This window comes from Rhinopithecus roxellana, chromosome 18 (genome assembly GCF_007565055.1).
Source record: "Rhinopithecus roxellana isolate Shanxi Qingling chromosome 18, ASM756505v1, whole genome shotgun sequence".
Taxonomy (NCBI): domain Eukaryota; kingdom Metazoa; phylum Chordata; class Mammalia; order Primates; family Cercopithecidae; genus Rhinopithecus; species Rhinopithecus roxellana.
The window spans coordinates 40,541,746-40,567,208 of record NC_044566.1 but is presented as its reverse complement, the minus strand read 5'-3'; the positions used below and the strand labels follow the sequence as shown (position 1 = coordinate 40,567,208).

At 44.5% G+C, this 25,463-nt stretch overlaps 1 protein-coding gene across 1 annotated transcript in view; it reads right to left on the bottom strand.

Annotated features, from left to right (window-relative positions):
* The window catches only part of ATP7B (ATPase copper transporting beta), a 77,128-nt gene that overhangs the window by 19,342 nt on the left and 32,323 nt on the right, over nt 1-25,463 (bottom strand). Inside the window, exons 3-10 of the mRNA XM_010352920.2 lie at nt 19,466-20,699; nt 16,006-16,263; nt 13,973-14,136; nt 11,092-11,253; nt 9,011-9,087; nt 7,330-7,504; nt 5,501-5,734; nt 4,706-4,797 (exon numbers count right to left, since the gene is read on the bottom strand). Coding sequence (XP_010351222.1) covers nt 4,706-4,797; nt 5,501-5,734; nt 7,330-7,504; nt 9,011-9,087; nt 11,092-11,253; nt 13,973-14,136; nt 16,006-16,263; nt 19,466-20,699 — 2,396 coding nt within the window. The remainder of the gene's footprint in view (nt 1-4,705; nt 4,798-5,500; nt 5,735-7,329; nt 7,505-9,010; nt 9,088-11,091; nt 11,254-13,972; nt 14,137-16,005; nt 16,264-19,465; nt 20,700-25,463) is intronic.

Here is a 25,463-nt window from a genome sequence, read left to right as displayed (position 1 = left end):
TGTCTGGCTACTTCCCAGGATTATCTAAGATGTTTAGTATGGCACCTGTACACAGTAAGTGCCCAGTGAATGCTGGTGATTTTTATTATCTCTTAATTGACATTTTCATATTGATTGGCCTCTTGTGTACCAGGCACCAGGGTAGCCTGAGGTTACAAACAGGACACAGTAGCGCCTTCCTCTCAGGAGGTTTATAGCCTCATAACTAAAAGCAGACACACAGATGGACAATTAAGACACACACAGTAAGTTCAATCATGGCAATCAAAATAAATGGAGCACTGAAAAGGAGACTTTCAAAGACTGAAGTCTTTAGTGCTGGGAGTATACCTGTGTTAATCTGTTTGGTGGCTGAGTGAGCCAGGAGAAGGGAGGGATCTCGACAATCCAAGAATATTCTATGCTTATTTTTAAAGTCCTCCAGCGATGGAGAAGTCCAGGCTCAACAATGCCCTTGAGGCCTCCTCTGTACAAACTGGAGGATTTATCATCCCACAGAGGTCTCCACATGGCCTGAGAAGCCCAAGTCAGGAGGAGGAGCTCCCTGCATTCAATTTAGAAATGAAAGACCCTAAGAACTAAAGGTCAGACCCTCCTCCAGCAGAACCTAATCACTAAGTTTTAAAATGTCCACTTCTGTAAGGAGACTTAAATTGGCACGAATGTACAATTGGGTGTACATTCTAAGAAATCTTTAGTAATGCTAATCTCTGTTAAATCTAACTTTGAATTTCTCCTTTGATCTAAATTAACCATATCTTTCTAACTTAAGCAGCTTAAGAGGAATAGTCCTTTATGGGAGTTAATGTGGCTCCTTCTGGTGAATCTCAATAGCATTTATTCTTCAGAATCTACTATTCCTCTCCAAGTGCTGAGTGATAGGAGCCCTCTTAATTAAAAGACAGTGGTTTGTTTCACAGCACTTCTTTATCTTTGAGTTTCTGACAGCAATCTGTTTACTTCACTTGTCTCCTCTCTTCTACTCCCCTTCCTCATTAAACACAAGTTAAGAAAACAAAGAAAAACCTTACAGCATTATGGTCACTGGTCTACATATGATATGTAATTTGTTTCCCCATCAATTATTAAAAACAAAAAACAAAATGTCAACGTGGGAGATTGGGGATGGGGATGTGCAAGCCTTTTAATATCAAGCACACCCATGTGTGCAATATGCTTCTTTAACATCTGACAGCAGCTACATTCCACTAGCGAGTATCTCAGCGCCTGCCATGTTTACATCCCAGGGCGGCTGAGGCACAGAGTGCTCTGAGAGCACTGAGGAGCCACCGCTGAGTCAGGCCTGGGGAATCAGGAAAGGCTTCTGGAGGACGCAATTTCCATGCTGAGCCCTGAAGGCAAGGAGCCAAGCAAAGGATGAGGAAGAAGGGAGTTCAGGGGGAAGGAAGGATGTGTGCAGAGGTCTGCAGAAAGAAGCAGCCCCTTCCTGGGACCTGCCAGTGGTGCAGGGCACCTGGAGCACAACGCAGGGGATGGCAAGACAGGCTTGGCTCAACAGGCATGCAGGCAGACGCTGGGCCTCACTGCCATGTTAGGAAGGTAGTGTTGATCCTAAGGACAGCAGGCAGCTGTTGAAGGATTTTCCAATACAGAGTCATATGATCAATTTGTGCTTTCAGAAAGATCACTGGTTTGAATGTGGAAAAATACTGGATGGATACCTGACTGCAAGCAGTATAAGGAGACAGCTGTGGTGCTTTAGGGGCAAGGCCACGGTGGCCTGGACCAGCATGATGCCAGTGGATGATGCCCCTAGAGACGGAGGTGCTAGAACCATGAGGATGGAGTGCAGATGTATGAATGAGGGCAGGGAGGCATTGCAGAGGACACACTGGGAGCTGGCATGAGGGTGCCTTTCCCTGAGACAGACAGGCACCAAGGAAGGGGAATATTTTGGGGGAAAAAGTGGGAGAAGGTGAAGAAGAATACAGACAGGCCGAGTCTGAGCCTTTACCAGCCACTCAAGAAAAACATTCCCACTGGCAGGTAGTCTCTGGGATCTAGATGTAGGTTTAAGAATGAGCTTTCCACAGCTGTTAACCAAAGACACGGGAGAGTCAGACGTCCCAGTGACGGTGTGTAACACACAAAGACAGAGGCACCACCACCAGAACCCCAAGGACCATTCACAAGGGATAAAGAGAGAAGAAAGCCCATGGAGACTAAGCAGCAGCAGCAGCAGCAAGGGAAACTACAGTGTGCCAGACGGATAGCACCTGGAAATGCTGCCAGCACCCAAGACTTGGAGTAAAGAGAAAGCACAAGTGTCCCCAGCAAAGGGATAGTCAGAGGAAGAGGCCCAAGCCTCAATGAAAGAAGGACTTATGCGAGAAACTCTGGGGGCCTTCAGATGGTGCCATGGACCAAAGGCACAGGCAGAGGCCCAGATGCGGGAGGGCCCTGTGGGAGGCAGAGTCACTGGGAGACCAGTGCCCAGTGCACCTCAAAGCACAGAATGGTTGAACTCAGGAAAGGCCTAGATTGTGGCAATCCAGGCAGCAGTAGGTGCAGCCTTGGCCTGGGACAGAGGGGTGGGCCCGGGGTGTGCTGTCAGGAGGCATGTAGGAATGATCACACCCAAACTGTGAGCCAAAGGCAGAACGAACTCTGGTCTTCTGGCCCCAGCTTAATAATGTCCTATCATGTTGCGTGGTAGTAGTCAGGCCGTTGTGTCCCCAGCCAAAAACATGAATCGGCATTCTTGGAAAAGAACTGAGTTATGACAGGTGCTGCACGCACTCCGTGGGCACTTCGGCCGACAGATGCCTTCTCCTCCTGTTCAGATCCCTGAAATAGTTCCAAGCAACTGCAGTCAGTGCCATCAGAGGCACCTCAAACTGTACCGAAGACCCTAGCAAGGCGAGTCGGAGGAAACGTGAGTCAAAACCAACCCAGCTGCCAGCGGCCTGGCTCCCCGTCTAAACGTTTTCACTTCTTAGAAACTTCCATGCAATTAATTTATAAGAGAAAAAAAAGAAGCCCAGGCATGTGACTGCTGCAGACCCATGGCACAACAGAGCCCAGCATGCCAGGTGCTGTCACACAGGGTCCTGTCTGGGGGCAGCACAGCACAGTGGCTGAGGAGGGCTCGGTGCCTCCAGGGGTCCAATCCCAGCTCTGTTGCCTGCCTGCCACGGACTCTGGGGATATTACTCCACCTCACTGCACTTGGCTCTTCCTGAGGAAAGCCGCGATGATGACAGTGCTGCCTCATGGAACAGCTATAGAGTGGAACTAGACGGTCTGTGGCAAGTGCTGGGGAGTGAGCCTGGAACACCAGAAGGACTCAAATTTCAGTTGCCATTCCTACAACTGCGATGATCATTTAAAAGCCAGCATCCAGAACAAAACCAGTGCCACCACGCGGCAGCCAGCCTGTGCCTCACGAACACTCACGCATCCGTGTGGCCCCAGTCAGTTCCTCTACTCACCTAGGGCGCGCCCAGGGCCAGCTCCAACAGCCCTGTAGACCCCATGGGGAAGCAAGGGGTCTGTCTCAGCCTTCACGCCCAGGGCTCCAGGACACAGCTAGGGCAGGCGGGCTCCAGCAACAGTGTGATACATGGACAAGGGCATGCAGGGGAGGGGCAAGGCAAAATGCCTCTGACAAGAGGAGTGGTTAGAGTCTGCATGACATCGGAGGATAAGAATCAGAGACACCAAAAACCACTGAGAAAACCAACAGAGAAAGATTGCCTGGTAGAGGCATAGGAGGAGACACCTCTCCCACCAACGGGGCAGGAGTGGGAGGTGCCACGGAGGAGGCTAGCTGTGTAGGCTGAGGGACAGGGAACTGGAGGGTTTCCACCTGAACGCTTCTCCTTCCAGCAGTCCAAAGTGAGACCACAGGCTAATAGAAAATGTGGTGGGACCAGGGAGAGATTTTAGGAATATGAAGGAGGGCTGAAATAATCATTGCCTAGAATATAAAAAAGAAGCTAACCCCAAGAAGCCTTAATTAGCAAAAATTTCCATATTATTAAATATGCATTAAGAGTTAGTGTGTATAAAGGTTAAGAAAATGGACTCTGGATCCACCAGCCTGGGTTACATCTCAATTCCACTAATGAATACCTGTGCGACCTTGGGCCAGTTGCTTAGCCTCTCTGAACCTCAGTTTCTTCATCTATAAATTAAGAGTATTAATAGTACCTTCCTCAGAAAGTTTCCATCTTTGGTTAGATTAAATACAAAGCGATTAGAATAGTGTCTAGCAAACAATAAATGCAACAAGAGTTTCCAGGAATAATAATAATTATTATTATTTTTAATATCAGGCAACCTTATGAGGAAGATAAATTTCTCCTTCAATTTTTATTCTTTAGCAAGTTGAAGTCCTTATCTCTCTGCCTGTCCGAATCTGTATCTTACTAGGAAGGCCTAGTTCACATTCTATGTTCTCTGTGAAGTTTCCCTGGACCACCACTAGCCTTCCTCTTCTTAATTCCTGGAATACTAATCATCTACACCTCCCATGTGCCATTTGACACACACACACCACCTACAAATCTTGCTTTATAGTTCAATGCCTTGCTTTTGTAACTGGATTGAGAGGGGGGATCTTACTGTGTCTCTGCCCACACTGACAAGGTCTACTGCAATGTCAATACAACATGGGCATCTGATGCAGCTCACACAGGTTGATAGATACCAACCCCAAAGACGTTTAATAATCATAACCCACCTGATGATTAAATTGTCCTCACCAAGGGTCACAACAGTGGCTTCTGTGGCTTGGAGAGACATGAGTTTAGCCAGGGCTTCTGAGGTTTTGCTCTAGGAAATAACCAGAATGTGAAATGAGAGCTATTGAAAGCAGACCTGTCCAAACCCAGCCTGAGAGTCACAAGCGTGGTGTTAGAGACAGCTGGTGTGAGAGAAACAGTCGCATGGCATGATAAAAGGTTCTGCAGGTGGGCGTTACTTGCTATCCACCACACATGGCCACGTGTGTCACTTCCACACTGATGCACAGTGCCTGTGCCACCAAGGTCTGGGAATTACATTTCAGCCTGGAAACAAACAGTCTTCCCACTGACCATTTTTTTTGCGGTTCAATCTAATTTCTTTTAGGGCCTGAGTTCCATTCTCTTATAAGATACATTTCAGTGTTGGGGACAATGGAGGGTGTTAAAAATGGCATGACCTTGAGGAGGATGTAGGGATTTCCAGACCAACTATATACTCAGTTTTGCACTAAGAGACAATGTAGGCTCTGACCTGAAGGTCAGGGTTCTTTAGTTTACACAACACACCTGAACGATGGTTTTAATAATTAACCAGATTAGCTGGGATTTCAGAAGTAGTGACCAATTTGGAGATTAGTGACTAGAGCACCTTAATTATATGGAGGTTTCTTATTTCTTTAAAGTATGTCTCTATGCTGTGTATAATTAGTAATTCTAAACATGGTGTTCAGAGGAAGTGAGATTTGTTTACTGAAGGGGCAGCTCTTTTCTGAACCTGAAGCTGCTGTTACCTTTGCCAAGTGTTCCAGCCACCGCCCCAAGGCAATGAACACGAAGAGCATCGGGGGCGTGTCGAAGAATGTCACAGGGCTCCTCTCCGCCTTCTCGGCCACAGCAACCACCAGGATGACCAGAGAATAGACGTAAGCAATGCTCGTGGCCAGGACGATGAGCACGTCCATGTTGGCTGACCTGTGTCTCAGAGATTTGTAGGCCTGAACATAGAAGTACCACCCGCCGAGGACCTGAAAGACAAGGACAGTGAAGGCTGCCAGCACATAGGGAGGAGAGTTCAAGAAGCGACACAGGGCCGAGGGCCCTCGGGATGGCAAAGCCTCTAGCTTTGTGCACAGTCTTGACATTACTTCTTCCTCTATGATGCGCGTTTATGAAATACACTTTCCCATTCAGAGGACTACTGTCCACAGGAATGGATGACCAAGAGCATGTGAGACCTTGAAAGCCCAGCGCATACAACACAAATGTCTGCTAATAAGAGAATGGTGAAACATTGGGGGGCAAAAATCACGACTCATTTATACTGTAGACAGTACAAGGCATTCCATTCCCTAAAGAGAATGGGCTCTATCTATAAGCCACTGGCATAAAAGATGTCTAATACATGGTTAAGTGAAAAAGCCAGTTGCACATCAGTCTATCTCATATGATCCCATTTCAGTTAAAAAAGTCTGTATCTGTATCACATGAACATACACATACACACAAGTGTGCATTTTCTCAATATAAAGATTTGGAGAGATTCATGCCCAAAGGCCCAACTATTAATATTACCATAGCAACACTGGGGAATGAGATTGGGCGGGAGGCAGAATGTGATTAGCGAAAGGGCATCTTCCCCTTTTCTTCTTATACTTCAGTATGGTTTGAATTGTTAATAATAGTGTACATTACACTTATAATCAAACAAAATACAGAAAACCACAAATTCAGGTGGGGGGCAGTGGCTCATACCCGTCATCTCAGTGCTTTGGGAGACTGAGGTTGGAGGACTGCTGGAGGCCAGCAGTTTGAGACCAACCTGGGCACATAGCAAGATCCTGTCTAGCCAGGCATGGTGGCAGGCGCCTGCGGTCCTAGCTACTCAGGAGGCTGAGGCGGGAGGATCGCTTGAGCCCAGAAGTTCAAGACTACAGTGAGCAATGATCATACCACTGAACTCCTGCCTGGGTGACAGGGTGAGATCCTGTCTGGAAAAAAAAAAAAAATCCAGCCTACCAATGCTTGCCCCCAAATAGCCCCTGAACATTCCAATATTAGGACAGGGATTTAGTTTTGTATTCCAAAATATATGCATAGAGGCACACTTCCCACCAGACGCACAGCTAGTTCCTTAATATCACCACCAAAGCAGACGTTTCATGTCTTTCTCTTAAATTATAATTTCCTCAAAGATTAAGGACCATATCTCCACCTTTTAAGATAGAACACTCAAGAGCAGCATGGGCTCAAGAGTGATCCAGTTGTTGCTTCCAACAACGAATGTAAATTAACCTAAACAATATGCAAATTGGAGACAGAGTTCACCACACCTTGCAGCAAGGAGGTTGCTATTCCAGGGACAGTTCTGATCACTTGAAATCAACTGAAACTGACAGTGAAACCAGGCCCTTAGTAGTCCCCCACAATGGAGGGTCCCCAAGCCCCACCTACTAGTCATAAGAGAGAAAAAAAGCAGCAACTGCCTGGGTGGGGCAGGAAAGCTGCAATAAAGTGCCATTTAAACCAAGTTAAAGGGCTATGTTTACGCTTAGCGGGCAGAACATCTGAGGGCCACACACAGCATGGAGGGGAGAGGTCTGCCCACCTTTCTAATACATACCTGGACAAAGGTACACAAGATAAAGAAGATGAGATTTAGAATGGACAGTCCTGGAATGATGTTGTGGTCCAGGACCATAGACTGGTGGGGCTTGTTGCTGGGTATCAGCATATAGATCATTAAGGCCATGACAGGGATGCCAAACACCAGGCTGCACAGGAAAGACTTCTTCCACCTGGAAAGCAAATGCAGCAACACAGATATATCAGACACTGCTTGCCACCTGGGTTACAAGCCACTCCCCTCCTGAGGACTCAGTTTAAGACCTGCCTTTGTCACATGTCTGGAACAGACCAAGGGTTAAAATGAAAGTAAGACCCTCTCTTTCTGACACTGGCCATCTGAGGGAGCATCTAGAGGTCTAAACATCACTACAAGGAGGTTCCAGAGATGTTGAGGCCCAGCCCCTGCCCTCACATACTATGGTTACCTTCAATTTATGGGTGAGGCAACTGAGGCCCCAAAGCTGAGAATCTAGCCCCAAAGAGGACTACCATCCTCGGCCTATGGTTGCCTTGGCTCTCTTTTCAAAATGCAATCTTATACAGACCCCCAAAGAAAAACCAGATAAAAGCAGTATTTTATTAATATAAACTTATACATCCAATTTTTAAACAATTATTTAAAATAGAGTCCATGAGAACAGTGACCACTGGCTGTCTCAATGAACACCATAGTTTGGAATCGGCGGTCATGGCCAACAGCTGTGGTCTCATGTTAGCTGCAGCATCCATGAAATTCCAACTGAGTGGTTGTGGAACCTCAAATGCACCTAAAACATGACATGAAAACCACCAGCCTGTGAGGCTGAAGTCTTAGGCTGTTGGACTGCTACTCAAGAACCAGACCACTAACTGGCTGTCCAGATGCCTCTCCTGTCAGTTCCTCCTGTGCCCTGGGCATGCCTACTGAACCAAGCCACAGCCGTACCCAAGGGTATCCCCGACCAATTCCTTCAGTCAAGCAAACTTCCACTCATTCTTTGAGACTCAGATCTTATGTCCCCTGCTTGGAGTTTTCCTAGACCTTCCAGAATCTGCCAGAGCCATGGATTTCATTGCTCACTCACTCTTTCTCAGCCAGACTATGGGCCCCTCCAAGACAGGGAAGATATTTATCCCCGCACCTAGCACACTGCCCTGAACACAACAGCAGCCTTTATGGTGCTGAATGAGTAAGTGGCCATCTGAAACAATGAATGATCTCAGGTCTCCCGCTCCTGGGCCATTTTCTTTCCACTCAGCCATTATGCCTGTCCTCAAATTCTAGTTCTAGAACCCATGCAAATAAAGTCTGAAAACAATATCAAAGGAAAAAAATCTATACTCTCTCCCTCCCTCCCAACTTAAGTGCTGTCCAATCTGTTAGCCAAAGGTAGCTATATTTAAATTCCTTAAAAATTAAAAATTAATTTCCATAGTCACACTAGCTGCATTTGAAGTGCTCACCAGCTACATGTGACTAGCGGCTATTACACTGGGCAGTGCAGACATAGAACACAGCCATCATTCCAGAACTTCTTTCGGACAGCACTGTTTTAGAGGGTTCATATTACAAGGGTAAAGGCAGCTAATCCAGGAGGAAGGCACCATGGGAAGACAGGACCAGCGGGCAGAGTTGGGCCGAGGTAGAAGAAGGCACTTAGATGAGAGCTAGAGTTTATATTTTGTGTTCTACCTACTGCTTTATTTCCATCTTGTGGTCCAAGTGATGAGCGTTGGGGTTTCTCTGGGCCAGGGAAGCATGAAAGCCAATTTCCTTGTCATTAAAAAGAGAGGGGTGGGGGAAAAGGAGGAAGGTACTTGGTTAAAACATGCATTGGTAGAAAGCACTTTTCAGCTTTGGAAATTAGAAAGTGAATCTAAAAGTGCCTCAGAAGACTTTGTGGGCTTTCTGCTCACAACTTCTTTACCCAATAGCCCTACAAACCCTGTGCAGAAGTTTAGCACTTCTGGGAAGACAGCTTCCCCAGACCCCAAAGCTGAGCAGTGCTGACTTACAATTTATACTCAGCATTTTTGAGTGAAGGAATCCTAAATATCTAATGGCCAGAAACCTTCATTCCATGTAGGAGGAAACAGAAAGTTGGAGAGGATAAATACCTTGCCCAAAACCCCAGCCTTCTCAGAAGAGCTGGACCCAGAGCTCCAGCCTCCAGCTTCCAGCCCAGGCGTCTTGCCACTGTGGCAGAACTCGGCTCCTTCAGCAACTGGAAGCACAGCTTCCGCTGTGCCCCAACAGAGTCTACACTGTAGTCTTGTGCTGTGCTCACAGTTTAACTCGAGTGCTTTGTTACCACGTTCATCTGACCACTATATCTCTGATACTCTTTATGAACAATACACAGGAAAAACTGCCAGGAATGCTCTTGTCTGGTAGCACAATTAAGAGAAGGGCCCCAGGACTCTGGTGCTGCGACTTTTACACAAAAATTAAAAGTTGGGGTGGGAGGAAGAGCAGCTGAGACTGTCTAAAAACAAATCCTTTTACAACTAATACCAGCCTAATTATATTAGGAAAAAATGGCCCGGAAATGCAAGAATGGAGAACAGACATTAGCAATATTCCCCAAATAAGGTCAGCATGGATGCCGCACTACACTTAGCAGGTTGGGTAGGGTAGAAGCAAGCAAGATATCAGAAATCAGAAAGGGTTGGCCAGGCACGGTGGCTCATACCTGTAATCCCAGCATTTTGGGAGGCCACAGCAGGTGGATCACCTGAGGTCAGGAGTTTGAGACCAGCCTGACAAACATGGCGAAACCCCGTCTCTACTGAAAATCCAAAAATCAGCTGGGCGTGGTGGTGCGAACCTGTAATCCCAGCTACTTGGGAGGCTGAGGTAGGAGAATTGCTTGAACCTGGGAGGCAGAGGCTACAGTGAGCCGAAATCATGCTACTGCACTCCAGCCTGGACAACAGAGGGAGACTGCCTCAAAAAAAAAAAAAACCTCTCCCAGGCCATATAACAGACAGCATCTCTCTGTAAACACACACACACACACACACAGAAGAGAAAATTCAGGATACTACATTAATCCTGCTATAATAGGTTTCATTTCATAGGCAACTTTATAACATGTAGTTCCCACTAAATTTATCCTTACTAGCTGTTACAAGTTAGTCTTGTTCAATTTTGACGGCCTTAACCCATTCAGATCACCACTGATGCTCATTCTCCTATAGTCTAGTATTGTATAAACTGTAAAAAGGAAATGGCATGTCTATGGACAAACTGGGAAAGGAGTAAGAGGCAGGGCATGCATGAAAATTCTCACTGATTTTCCAAAGCAGAAGCGGCCAAGCTCTCCACGACAAGACTGGCGGACTGGCCAACTGGCCGACTGGCCTGGCATAGTGGCAAAATGTGCTATCATTTTTCCCAAGGCCAACATTCCTTTGCTCTACAGATACTTGGTTTGGGCATAGATCACATTTAAAAATTACAATTAGGCACTTTAACCCTATGTACAGAGTATCTTGACAATATTGATGTTTCTTAGGCAATATCTAAAATTAAAACAATAATAATAATGTCTTTTCCTCATCTTTCTCTTACCCATTCACTGATATCCTCTCTCAGATTATTTACTACTTACTTACCTTCAGTTTATTTTAAAATGACTGAGCTTATTTCCATGGGAAAAGTCGAAGAATTTAGGTTATTTTCATTTTTTCTCAGCTATATTTTCTCATTTTTCTTCACTGATTATACCTTACTGTTTTTAAAAAGGTGAGTACAATTTTTTAATGAATGACTTACCTCAATAATTTTGATAATATCCCGTGGACCAATAATTTCCGGGTCAAACTTAACAAGGGCTTTGCTGGTGGCAAGGGCAACGGAGGCATACGTGATTCCATTTGTCCTCGTGAGTTTGGACTCTATGTTGTGGACACAGGACGCGCAGGTCATCCCTGTGATCTGCAACAAAGGATGGCAAGAATCCCACAGACCCAGGATCAAGGCAGCCTGTGAAAGACAGTCTGGGGAGTCTGGGTAACAGGCAGTCATGAGCCTTTCCCTCCTCAGCACTGCTCTCGAGACCCTGGACTACACCTCCAAACTCCGCGTGTGAGATTCTCAACGTTCCTCCAGCGGCTTCAGGGACTAAACAGTGGTTCTTCCCCAAAACAGGTACAGAAGACAGCCAATCACGAAGCAGATGGCAACAGACCAAGGCTTGACTCCCGGCTCTGATATGGATGGGTTTTTATAAGCCCCTCTCCACTGTCTGTTACCTCACTGCAAAGCCGGGATACTCATGTCTGTATGGGGATGTGCACTTCTGGGAAACTCGTGCACTCCTGAAATACTCTCGGTAATCCCAAGTCTTGCTGGCATGCGGTCTGCAGCTGCTGCTAGCATCCTCCCTATTTTAGAGCTCTGCTGGCTCCAAGGGTGATGATGTTAATACCTCTTATTAATAGGAGAAAAGTGGCTGATGCAGGAGATGTAATCAAAGGTGGTCCCAAGGTACAAACAGGGTGTTGACAGGTGAAGGGAAGGATGCTACCAGAAGAAGCTCGAAAAAGACAAAAGGCAGGATAGCATGAGGTGTTCAGGCAAACATCAAAAGCCAGGCTTATCTGGGCACAGGATGCCCAAGAGAGAGGAGGGAAGGCTGCAGGGCTGGCTGGGTCCACAGCCTGAAGGCTTTTGAGCAGCCAGCTGAAGTGTTGCTAAGCTAGCACCTGATGTGAAGTCGCTGAGGGGTAACGAGCACTGGAACGACGTGATTGGAGCTGCATGCTGAAATTCACATCAGTGATCCCAGAATAAACACCCAAAGAGCCAAGGGTCCCATCTGGAATTAGGGAGAAGGAAGAGGGGAGCTCATCTGTAATCAGAATGCATTCAACTTGGCCCAAGACCCAAGGTAAAAATGGGAATGCAAGGATCACCAGGCAAACTTAGGAGCTTACCTGTTGGCGGGTGACTGCCAACAGAATTTTAAAAATAAAGTCTCCAAATATTTCTATGGTACTTCTCTGCTCTCCACTTGTTTTTATAACAACAGTAATAATAAGTAGCATTTATTGTGCACTTGCAACGTGACTGGTGCTGTCCTAGGCCTTGTGCTGCTCACACCAAACCTAAGAGGTAGGTCTCAAAACCGCAGTACTGAGAGGTTTAGGAACTTGTCCAAAGTCGCACAACCAGTGACGGGTAGAGCTGAAGCACGTCCCCAGATGGGCTGGCTCCAGAATCTGCTCCGAGCCACTGCCATCTGCAGCATGAGGCAAGTCTTCTCAGACCAGGTTCGGAAGTATCCCTGCAGCAACAGGGCCAAAACTCAAATCCAGTTTTTAAAGCCTACACTGCTTGTGCCATACCATGCTGTGTGTCCTGACATGGGAAAGGGAAGTCTTAAGTGTGACGTGCTATTCCTGGGATATATATTAGGCAAATATGAAGCAAATAGATAATTCACTCTTCTGAGGATCAGTGGTCAGCATTTCCTAGAAGACTAGTTCAATACAGAAGTTCACATAAAATCTGAATATGTGATGACAATGTAACTGTTAATACAGCATGGTTTGTTTTAAAAAAGAACACTACAATAAAAAAAATTGTTTAAAAGAAATGTACACCTTTTCCAATAATCCTCTTGCTTTACATTTTCCACATAGAAGTCTGAGCAGGCAGAGATGTCCCCATGCAGATCCCGAGGTTTGCAGCAGAGACCCTCCCCTCTTGTTGGGCACCTCTTGTGGGGCTGACCGAAGCTGTGACGCAGCAAGTATCAGCTATGCCCTCCAGACACAGAGAGGCCCTACCAGAGTGAAGGGTTTGCTCCACAAAGAACACAGCTGCTCAGGAGCTCACCGGCCTCTGTGTCCTCAATGCTTTCCCCTCAAACATCCAGTTACCACTAATGACTGACAAAACACACAAAGGAAGTAGAAACCCTCTGATGACCTGGGTAAAGCAGCATCGTTCAATTCTCTGTGAGTTATTCTAAGTCTCCCTCTGCTTACACAAAAAGAGCTGTACAAAAAGTACAGAAGTGCTTTCAAACATAGCATGCTCTACGCATCAGATACACCCACTGTTTTCAATAATGTGTTGGCATGTAGACAGATGGGAAACAATACCTCCCCACCCAAAACACTGGCAACAACCACCACCTGGAACATTCCCCTCAGACTGAGTGTTGTGGAGCACTTTCGCCCTCTAGACACCCATGCACCTATCACAAGTCCTCTTCTCTTAGCACAGCACTTGCTACCACATGGACTTCCCTCTTCTGCCTTGAGATAGTTGCAGGCATGCTGGCTTCTTTTTAGGCTTGAAGGACTGTGTTCATGTTCAACTCCCCCTAACCACCCAGCTCAGGGCAGTCCACAGTCTTTAATTCATCTTTCTTCTATACTCCTGCAGCTCATCATCTCTTCCTTCTAACACCCCGAATACTCTCAGTGGGATCCTCCCCATGACTGTTTAACGTAACTGACCTTTCTCAAAATGAACAAGTCATTGTTGTCGGCTTCAAAGGAAGGTGAAACAAACAAAATACCCAACAACAACAAACCAGACATGTCCAAGATGGGGAAATTTACTAATCACAAAGACGGATGCTGTCCAAAACGCAAATTGTCAGAAGAAGCCTGTAACCCCGAAAAGCACCCACTGTACTTACTGTCAGCTCAATGTTGCCATCGGAGCCTGCGGAGTCCTCCATGACTGCTGCCTCAAAGCCCAGGTCCTGGATCAACTGAGCTATCTCGAGCGGCTGAATGACCTCCGGGTCATATTTGACCTCTGCCTTTCCCGCCATCAAGGCAACCAACACGGAGAGAACACCTGGAACCATCAGGTCATGGCTGTAACACTCTGGGTGGGCAGGACCTCCAGGGTGACACGGTCAACATAACCGAACAAAGAAACATATATTCCCAGAATCCTCTAGAGCAGCAGTTTTCAAACACGGCTACACATGAGGATTGCTTGGAGAGCCTTTAACAATCACAATGTCTGGTCTCCAACCCAGACCAACCTAATCAGAGTCTCTCAGGGTAGGTGGCAGGCATCTTTATTTCTTTCTTTTCTTTTCTTTTTTTTTTTTTTTTTTTGAGATGGAGTCTCACTCTGTCGCCCAGGCTAGAGTGCAGTGGCATAATCTCAGCTCACTGCAACCTCTACCTCCAGGGTTCAAGCGATTCTCCTGCCTCAGCCTTCTGAGTAGTTGGGATTACAGGCACGTGCCACCATGCCTGGCTAATTTTTGTATTTTTAGTAGAGATGGGGTTTCACCATGTTGGTCAGGCTGGTCTTGAACTCCTGACCTCGTGATCTGCCCACCTCGGCCTCTCAAGGCATCATTTTTTTAAGAAAAGTTCTCCAGGTGATCCTAATGTACAGGGAAGTTTGACAGCCACTATTCTAGAAGAGCAATGCTTCTCAAACTTTAATGGACATATGAATCACCCGAGGACCCTGTTAAAAAAGAGCTTCTGACTAGTCGGTCTAGGAGGAGGTTTGAGGTCTGCAGGTCCATCCAGCCCCCAGGTGATGCTCATGCTGCCAGCATATGGACACATTCTCACTCAGGCTTTAGAAGACACCAGTGGAGTAAGTAGTGTGGTCTGCAGTTACTGACTGCTGTTACAGAAAGGATATCTCTTTTTTTTTTTTTCCCTCCAGACACTTTCATACAAGGAAAAAATAAAGAATTTTCAAAAGTGGTTTTCCTTACTATTTTATAGTTTCTAATGACTTTCAGGTATGAAAAAGAAATCCCACAATCTTGCTAACACTATTGTGTTAGTTTAACATGGGAAAAAAAAGCCTTATTCAAATAAATGAAAGGAATGAAGTGCTTCAGAAAGGATGCCACATGGGATAAAAACGAGGATTCAAGTTAGGAACAGAAACATAGGCTACAGGAGATTATAGGCTAGTTTTATGAGCAGTCAGACCATGGATAACAAATGATCTCCTATTAACACCTCTATCTGCTAACAGTCACTCTAGAGCTGCAGGAAGCTATAATGCATAGTGAACAAGAGGCTGGAAAAACATGTCATCTGAATTCAGGGTTGATTCTAAGGGCCAGGGAGTTCAAGTAAAAAGACACATCACTGGGGTAAGAAAAGAGAAAGTGATTCTGGTGGCAAGGTAGAGTCATGGTTAAGAAATTTTCCAAACAAATGGGAGAGAATTTTGTTGTACTTTCAAGTTTAAAAGTATTGGAAATGCACTCTGGAGGACAAAACTTTGACATTTCCACACATTTCTGTCCTGTTGTTTCTGCAAACACTCTCTATTTTACAGGAACAACAAGAAAGAATATTTGAAATTGGAACTTCTATACAAAATGCAGATTATTTATTCACTTTATAGTAAGGGGTTGATGGGATGGGAGGGAACAAAATATGGAATAATACTAGCACAATCTAATTGAGAAGTCTATTCATAGGAAGGTACCATGACCTTTCAACTGGATTTTCAATGGCTAACTTACTCAGAGATATATTTTATCTCAAACTAAATAGTTCTTAAAGAACAGATTGCCAGTTATACAAGGACATTAGACAAACATCTATGCTATATAATAAACTTGCTACCTGGTTATCAGGGCTACTGATAAACACAGTTGCTGGATATTCTGAAGGGAGAATATGAGGTCTATATGCAGCATTCCTAAATTCAAGATGGGCATTCATCTCTTACCAGCTTCCTTCTGCAGATTCCTTTCTATGTTGGACACACAGGACGCACAGGTCATGCCTTTGATCTGTAAGAAGCACTTCTGCGGTGCCACTGCTCTGGTTGATTGTGGGGACTTTGCCCAGATGTCTGGGACATGGTTTGTAGGGAGCCTCCCAGCGTGGGGAGCCACCTCCTGCACAGATGTAGGTGTACCACCTGTAGTTTGCACCATGGAATTCCCAGCACTGTGGTTTCCAAGAGGGTTAGTAGAACAGTTTTCTAGGATAAAATGTCAGAAAATATTCAAATCAGAAGAACAAATAATATGTTTTTCAGAACAAGAGGTTTCAGGGCTCTTGGTGAGGGTTCATGGTCCCGGCTCCCACCAAGCAGCCTCAGCCCCTGGGCTCCAGTAACTACCTTGTCCCTCAGCCACCATGGAGGAGGGGGCTTCCTGCTATTGTTAATCTGTGGGGTTCTTCCCATTGCGTATTTGGATTTCCAGCTCTCTAACATCTTTGTAAATAGTTCTCTGTATTAAATCCCTCCACTGAGCTACCCTGTAACTTCACCTTAACTTTCATTTCCTTCAGGAATACCTACTGTATGCGGGGTGCTATTGAGTCCAAGGAGAAACAAATCACGCTGACTGCAAGGCTGTCCTCAAGGAGCTCCTAATCAATCGAGAACGGCTCTTCAAATACAAACTGGCACACTAATGGTTTATTCTAAATTAAAGTTGCCAGGTAAAATACAAGACATCCAGTTAAATTTGATTTTCAGACAAACAACAAATAATTTTTACTATACATATGTCATGAATATTGAGTGGGACATGCTTATACTAAAACATCATTCGTTGTTTATGAAAAATTAAAATTTAAGTAGATGTCCTATATTTTTATTTGCTAAGTCTGATACCCTAAATACCTCTTGGGCTAAACATAATTCTCATAATCCTGCCCAATCAAATTAAAAAACCACTATTCTTTTCTTTCTAGGTTTATTTAATCAAATCCAGTTATTCTGTAATATGTAGCTTAACACTAATTTCTTTTTACCACTTAACGCTAACTTCTTTTTACCTGATTGCACGGTTGAAAGACTCTAAACATCACACAAAAACAGGCAGATGTTTACCTTATACTATATTTCTTACCTTTTGTGTACAGGATTTACTGTTCTACTGTGTTTTCCTTATTGATTTTTGTTTTAAAGAAACTCCTTCCTGAAACTTGGTACAAAAGACAAAACACAACACAGGGCCAGGCCACTTCACATGAATGCCCACTCCCTTCAGCAGTGGGTGTGTGCTGTGGGCACTGAGGGGAGGCAGGAAAGACTTACAGCTGAGTGAACTTTTCAAGGAACAAACTTTATCTCAGTGACCACAAGAAACGATGTGGGAAACCAAAGTCCATCCATCCCTGAGCACTGAGCTGCTGGAGGGCTTGCCTGTGCCACCGAAGGCAGTTCTTTCTAGTGCTGGGCCCGCTGCTCCCTATAGTACCGAGCTCCAGCCAAAAGGCCGAGGAAGCCAGCCATGTCCTGGTCCAGTCCACAAGACACGCACGTGCAGGGCCCATGTCTGGGGCCTAATTGGTTACAACACACCACCCACAAGCTGCCCCTCACAACATGTGCCCCTTCCCTCCTTACCTTCAGCATTTCTCTCAACCATCTCCACTCACCTATCACCCTCTTTATCCCTAATTGAAGCTACTAGTGGTCTCCACCCTTACCACCAGCCAGGCTGGGCTCCCACCTTCCCAGGGTCGTGAAGCAGCTGCCAAGGTCTCCAACGGCCTGCCCTAGTTAACCCAGGAAGATACGACTCAGACCTTGGCCTCTGCAGCTTGCATTATGTCCAGGGTGACTAGGAGACCCCTCCCCCTCCCTCTGCTTCTTTCCCATCCCACAGTCACTCTTCCTAGGTCTCTGTCATCTTCCCACACTCAATTCTGCATTTCCGGCCCCACACTCTCCCTCAAAATTCAAGGCCCTTCTATTCCACTGTCCTCCAGCATCTCAGCTAGGGGCTCATCCCAGTTACCCATGGCCCTACCCATCACATATCCCTCTTGGTAACCCCAAGCTTGGTGGAGCTGCCCTCCTGAATGTCTTTCAAACCCACCTCTTTCTCACCTGTCCTCCTATGTGGTCTCACTGCCTCAATGGACACTGTACCGTGACACCACACTGGTCTTCTAATATATAATCTGACTTTGTGCTTCCTCTGATTAAAACCCATGATAGTGGCTGAGCATAGTGGCTTATGCCTGGAATCCCAGCACTTTGGGAGGCTAAGGCAGGAGGACTGCTAGAGGCCAGGAGTTCAAGACCAGCCTGGGGAACATAGCAACACCCCGTCTCTACAAAAACATAAAAATAAAAAAATGAACCAGGTGTGGTGGTGCACACCTGTAGTCCCAGCTACTCAGGAGGCTGAGGTGCAAGGATCGCCTGAGCCCAGCGGTTCAAGGCTGCGGTGACCTATGATCATGTCACTATCCTCCATCCTGGACAAAGGGCAAGACCGTATCTCTAAAAAAGGTTTTTTAAATTTTTAATTAAAAAATAAAAAAGCCTGGTAGCTCCCTCACCTTTACTTCTTCTCTTATATTCACCAAATGGGGAGAGAAAAATCATTGATAAATCCTTTCCTTAACTCTCATTTTTACCAACATGGCCTCTAGGTTATGATACTAAGGTTCTGTTGTCTAGCAATAAAATATTTTGAGAAGGTGATAATAGTTCTCTTGGTAAGAAAAGGGCCTGGATGGTCCCACAGTGTTCTATTTCAGGATACAGAATCAGAATTCTCTCCAGAAAAGAAGCCCAAATCCAAGGAGTTTAGCATTCCAGTCAGCCATGGTTTGAATGTGTCCCCCAAATTTCATATATTGGAAACATAATCCTCAACCTGGCAGTGTTAAAAGGTGAGGGCTTTAAGAGGTGACCGGATCATGAGGGTTCTACCCTCATGAATGGACTAATCCACTCATGGATTAATGGGTTATCAGAAGAGTGGCATCGAGGCTTTCTAAAAAGAAGAGCCACCTGAGCAACCATGTGAGCATGCTCAGCAGCCCTGCCATGTGATACCCTGTGACACCAGAGTCCGCACTGGCAGCAGGCTCTCGCTAGATGTGGCCCTCAACCTTAGACTTCTCAGTAACTATAAGAAATAAATTCAGTATCTTTATAAATTACCCAAATTCAGCCATTCTGCTATAAGCAACACAAAACAGACTAATACAAAATCCCAACTATATGAAAAGCAAAATCTAGACGCTTGGAGATTGTATTTCCTCTATCTTAACAAATTTAACATGCAAGGAAAGTTTGCAGGATTTTGTTCAACTGCTGACATGGGAGGCAGGGAGCAGGGCTCACCTACGCCACCATCCAGGAGCTACCAGACACAAAGAGAAAAGGAGACAAGTTCAGGACATACCTCAAACACACATCAACTACGTACCAGAAACGACTGAAGCCTCAAATCCCATGTCTTCTATAGCAGCTCTGAGTTCTTCTGGGCTAATTACAGAGGGATTATAAAGAACTGTTCCAGTCCCTTCGGCCAAAGACACCGATATTTGCTGCACCCCTTCCAGTTGGGAGATCATGCCTTCAATGGTATGGACACAGGATGCACAGGTCATACCAGCAATGGCAATCAGAGTGGTACTGCATGTGCTCTGCACCTGGTTTCTTGGGGAGGAGCCAAGGGAATGAGAACTGGAAGACCTGTGATCTATCCCACTCCCTTCGGCTGCATCAGGAAGAGAAACTTTAAAGTTCCCAGGTGGAAGTGCCTCGATAGCCATCTGCAGAGCCACTGGGCTGGTACAAGAAGGGTCATACTGTACTTGGGCAGTTTTGTTCTCCAAGGACACTTGAATACTTTGAACCCCTAGGAGTTGGCCAATATTTTCTTCAATATTCAAGACGCAAGATTTACAGTGCATTCCATCTATTCTCAGTTGGAGGGTGACCACATTCCTTCCTTGGTGTCCCAAGGTCTCAGAATTATTAAAATTCTGGTTAGCAGAAGATAAAGGTCTCTTTGGGTTAGTGCTTTGTAACCGCTCAATATCAATTGGTCCCAGGCTTAAGGGAGCCACTTTGTTCTTGATGGCAGCTTCAAATCCCATGTCATTTACATGGTCCCTGAGGTCTTCAGGCTGAATGAGATAAGGCTGATAAGTGATGACAGCCTCTTGGTTGCTGAGTGAGACTTTGACTCTCACTACTCCTTGCAGTTTCCCGACCTTGCCTTCAATGGAGCCAACACAGGACTGACAGGTCATGCCCTCCACCCGGAGCTTGACCACAGCCTCCTGGGCAGGCAAGGACCTTGAGGGCCAGGAGGCTGCCTTTCCTTCTGCAATGCTGGCCTCGAAGCCCATGTCCCCAATTTGATGGCAAACCTGTTGCAGGCTCACAACTGATGGTACATATTTCACAGTGGCACTGCCTTGTTCCAGGAAAACCTTCATGCTCACGATGCCTTTCAAACTGGAAATTCTGTCCTCAATGGACTTCACACATGACTGGCAAGTCATGCCCAAGATCCTGATTGTGCTGGTGTCCACCTGAGAAGAAGGGCCCAGGCCATCCAGACCACCTTCGTAGCCAACATTGTCAAAAGCAAAACTCTTCTTCATTGCTGGTTCCCAGGCACGGGTAGGCAAAGAAAGCTTAGATAAGATCTAAAATGAAAAGAAATAACATTTTTTATCCTTTAAATATTTTCTACAACATCCCAGCTTCTCTGGCACTGAGAAAATGGAAAACAATGCCACTGGTGTCAAAACATCCCAAGGGTAGAAGAACATAAAATACACAGAAAGCAAGCTAAAGGCATCATCTATAAAATGAAGAGCTCTGACATTCTTCTCTGACGGAAGCTAACTGTCTGTCCTCCTTAGTGAAATGTCATTCTCACACAACAGACGTGGAGGATTCTGAGGGAAAGAAGGAAAGCACGACACGGTTTTACACATGGAACGCAACACGGTCGGCCTGCAGCAGAGGCAGAGGGCACAGCGGTTCACAGTGGGAAGGCACAGGTATCCCCAAAGAGGTTCCCACCTCTGGCTGATACCTCCCCACAGAACTTAGTCCCTTCAACTCAAACTTTGGGGGTCCTGAGGAAATACAAACCCCAGAAGAGGCAACACCTTACTTCTATATCTCTTTCTAGGGGTGTCTATCTGATTACCTTAGCAGAGGTTAAATGTGCTTAACACCCTACAGGTACATGCTCCAAATGCAGACTTCCCAGGCCCACACGGTCGGAATCCAAAGGTGGGCCACAAGCCTGTGAAAAAGCTTCGGAGGTATGCTCCCTGGGCGAGGTTTAACTAGCACCTGTGGCTGAGCCAAGGGGCAGGAGGGGAAAGGCTGGAAGAACAGGAAGTTGAGTTTCACGAGGAACTTCATAGTTCTGCCTGTGACTCGGTGTCACCATCCTCCTGGGTGTTCAGGAGAGCTGTAGCCATTACCTGAAATTTCAGGTGCATCACTTAATTAAAGAACCTGTTTTCTTAACACAACACAGTACAAGTGTTATTTCCTGGTTTCTACATGGGATGATGTAGTCTCAGTCATTCTATTAACAAGCAAAATCTTCCTTTCACAGGCTCCCAGCCTACAGCTGTCTTAACTAGATGTACTTTTTACACCAGAACTTCTATGTGCTTCAGAAATTTGGAAACAGACCTTTATATATGACACATCACAAAAAAGCACATTTCTCCCTATTTGTACACAATCCTGCTTGTCTTCAGGTGAATCTCCTTTACATGGAATGATCTTCTCCTTTTTCCTGTGCATAAAATGCAGACCTTGCCAACTGGCTTTTGAGCAGCCTAACAACACAAATGTTCAAATAACTTCTAAAATGCAGACTATATAAATGTTGATTTCTGTATCCACAAAGGTTTGGGATTAATAATTACATGGAATTGTAAATATTCACTGTAGCATTTCCTAAGAGAAAAAAGGAATAATTAAGTAATTTGGGGGACAGCAGTTTAAAAGATATTGCTGAATTCAGTAAATACGTGAACGTTTAACAATGTTGTTTAAGGATGGTGATACATTCTGAGAAATGAGTCATCCTTGTGACTTCATCATTGTGTGACCATCGTGGAGTCACTTACACACACCTAGATGATGTAGCCTACTACACACACCTGAGCTGTATGGGATAGCCTGTTGCTCCTAGGCCACACAACTATACAGCATGTTACTGTACTGAATACTGTATGCAATTGTAACACAACGGTAAGTACTTGTGTATCTAAACATAGCTGAACATAGAAAAGGTACAGTAAAAACACAATATAAAAGATTTAAAAAATGGTGCACCTGTATGGGGCACTTACCATGAATGGAGCTTGCAGGATTGGAAGTTGCTCTGGGTGAGTCAGTGAATGAGTGGTGAGTAGATGTGAAGATTTAGGACACTGCACTACTGTCGATTTTATAAACACTGTATACTTAGGCTCACTAAATTTACAAAAAATATTTTCCTTTCTTCAGCAATAAATTAACATAGCCAGACACAGTGGCTCATCGTAATCTCAATGCTTTGGGAGGCCGAGACAGGAGGACTGCTTGGGCCCAGGAGTTCAAGGTTACAGTGAGCTATGATTGCACCACTATACTCCAGCCTGGGAGACAAAACAAGACCCTGTCGCTGAAAAAATAATAATAATTTATTAATTAACCTCGGCTTGCTGTAACTTTACTTCATAAACGTTTAATTTTTTTTTTTTTTTTTTACTTTCGACTCTTTTGTAAAAACACTTAGCTTAAAGCACAAACACACTGGACAGCTGTATAAAATTTTCTTTCTTTATATATTTATCCCATAAGTTTTTAAATGTTTTATTTTTAAACTAAGCCTTTTTGTTAAAAACTAAGACATAAACACATACATTAGCCTCGGCCTACACATGGTTAGGATCATCAATATAACTGTCTTCCATCTCTACATCTTCTCCCACTGGAAGGTCTTCAGGGGCGATAACAGGCATGGGGCTGTCATCTCCTAAAATAACAATGCCTTCTTCTGGATACCTCCTAGGACCTGCCTAAGGCTATTTTACAGTTAACTTTTTCTTTTTATAAGTAGAAGGAGTACACTCTAAAATAACAATGAAGAGTATAGTAAATACATAAACCAGTAACATATTTATTATCATTATCAAGTATTATGTACTGTACAGAATTGTACGTGCTCTATTTTTATATGACTGGCAGTACAGTAGGTTGGTTTACACTAGCTCACCAAAAATACATGAGTAATGCATTACTATGACATTATAACAGCTGTGAGATCACTAGGCAATAGGAATTTTTCAGTTTCATTGTAATATCATGGGACCAGTGTCATATGTGCAGTCCATCATTGACTAAAACATTATTATGAGGCACATGACTGTATAATAAGGATGACATGGTGTAACAATATTAACAGACAATTGACTAGACACCTATCTGGAAACCTATATGTCAAAAGACATTCCAGGCAGATCAAAGATTAAGATGTAAAAAAGAAACAACAAGAATACTAGAAGAAAACATAGGAGAATATCTACAATAATCTCAAATTGAGAAAAGCCTAAATATGACAAACAAACCAGAATAAAACCAAGAAAATCCAAAAGCTATAAAAAATGTGACATAACTAAATACAATAAGGACAAAAAATTACTCAAATGAAGTCAAAAGATAAATAACTGGGGGACAAAAGATCTGCTTCACATAGTATACATTAAGAGCTAATTTCTTTAATATACAGGGAGTTCCTCCAAAAAAGCAAAGGGCCAACAATCCAAACAAAAAAGAAGACAGTTCATCAAAAAGGAAATGCATGTGGTTTTTAAAATATATGAGAAAATATTAAAGAGAAATGTAACATTCCAACCACACTGTGGCACAGGGCTCACCATTTGCTGCAGTGCACAGTCCTCCTACATTGCTAGTGGGAGTGTAACCTCTCTGGAGGGCAATTTGCAATACCTATTAAAATTACAAATTTACATACTCTTTTACTCAGCAACTCTACTTCTAAGAATTTACCCAATAAATATATTTGTTCATGGGCAAAAGGAAGCATGCCATGGAGATATTAAATGCTGCGAAAGATTAGAAACATCAACGTCCATCGATAAGACGCTAATTATTGTTCAGCCATAAATGGAATATTATTCAGCTCTTAAAATGAATGATGTGGCTCTGTATGTACTGAAATAAGCTGATATCTAATATACTGCTCAACAACAAAAACAAGGCACAGAAAATACCATATATATAGTATGTGTTTGTTATCTGTTGCTACATGACAAACCAAATTTAGTAGCTTACTAGCAACAGCTCACAATTTTTCAATTTGTACAGGGCTCGGCAGGGAAAGCTTGTCTCTTCTCCACATAGCACCACTGGAGGTGGCCTGAATGGGGTTGGCAGTTCCAATTCCAAGAAGACAGTTCATTCATGACATGGCTGCCAAGTGGATGCTTGCTGCTGTCTAGGGGCTCCGCTGAGGTTGTTGGCAGGGACCCAGTTCTCTTCCATGTGGCTTCTCTTTATGACTAGGTGGGGACCTCACAGCTGGGGGCTTCTGGGTACTGACAGGGGGTGTCACAATAGCAAGCACTCCTCTAGAACACATTTCAAAGTGCTAGCTCTTATCAAGTCTCTGCTTGCATAACACTTATTAACTCCCATTGGCCAAAACCAGTCACACAGCCAAGCACAGTCAATATGGGCAGGAATTACACCGAGCTTGAATACAAGGGCGTGTAGTTCACTACAATTCTATCACGGTGCTAGCACTACCTGTGTGAAACAAGAGAATATCATACAAATGGATGCTTGTATAGGCATGGATTATCTCTGGGACAATGCAAAAGCTAGTAGAGAATTTGAGGAAGATTAGGCAGCCGAAGGGGACCAGGTGGCTGGGATACAGAGAAGAATTACTTTCACTGTATATCTTACTGTACAATACACACATTACCAAAACCTAAAAATTAATTTAAAATTAAAATAACATGAGCACAAAGAAGACTCAGAACAGTGACTTGATTGTAGTTGGTGTTAATTAAATACTTGTTTAATGAAAAAGGAACCAAGGATAAAAGAAAAACTAAGAAGATATTCAAAGACATTCATTTTCATATACTACCTTATTAAGCAAAACCTCTTCCTCATAATAAGACATAACCCTCAACCACCTAGTTTGTTGGAAAAACAAATCCCTCATGATATACTACCCAATTTACATTTTTTGGTCCTTGTTCCAACTACAACTTAACAAACCCCAAACCACAACAGTGGCTCTTGATTTCTAGACTGTTGATTCTACATTTCTGCCAAAACGGTTTGGAGAAGTATTGAAAGCAATTTCTTATTATCAAACACTACTCAGAGGCCCCCCTTTCTAGACAGGCAGGTTTTTA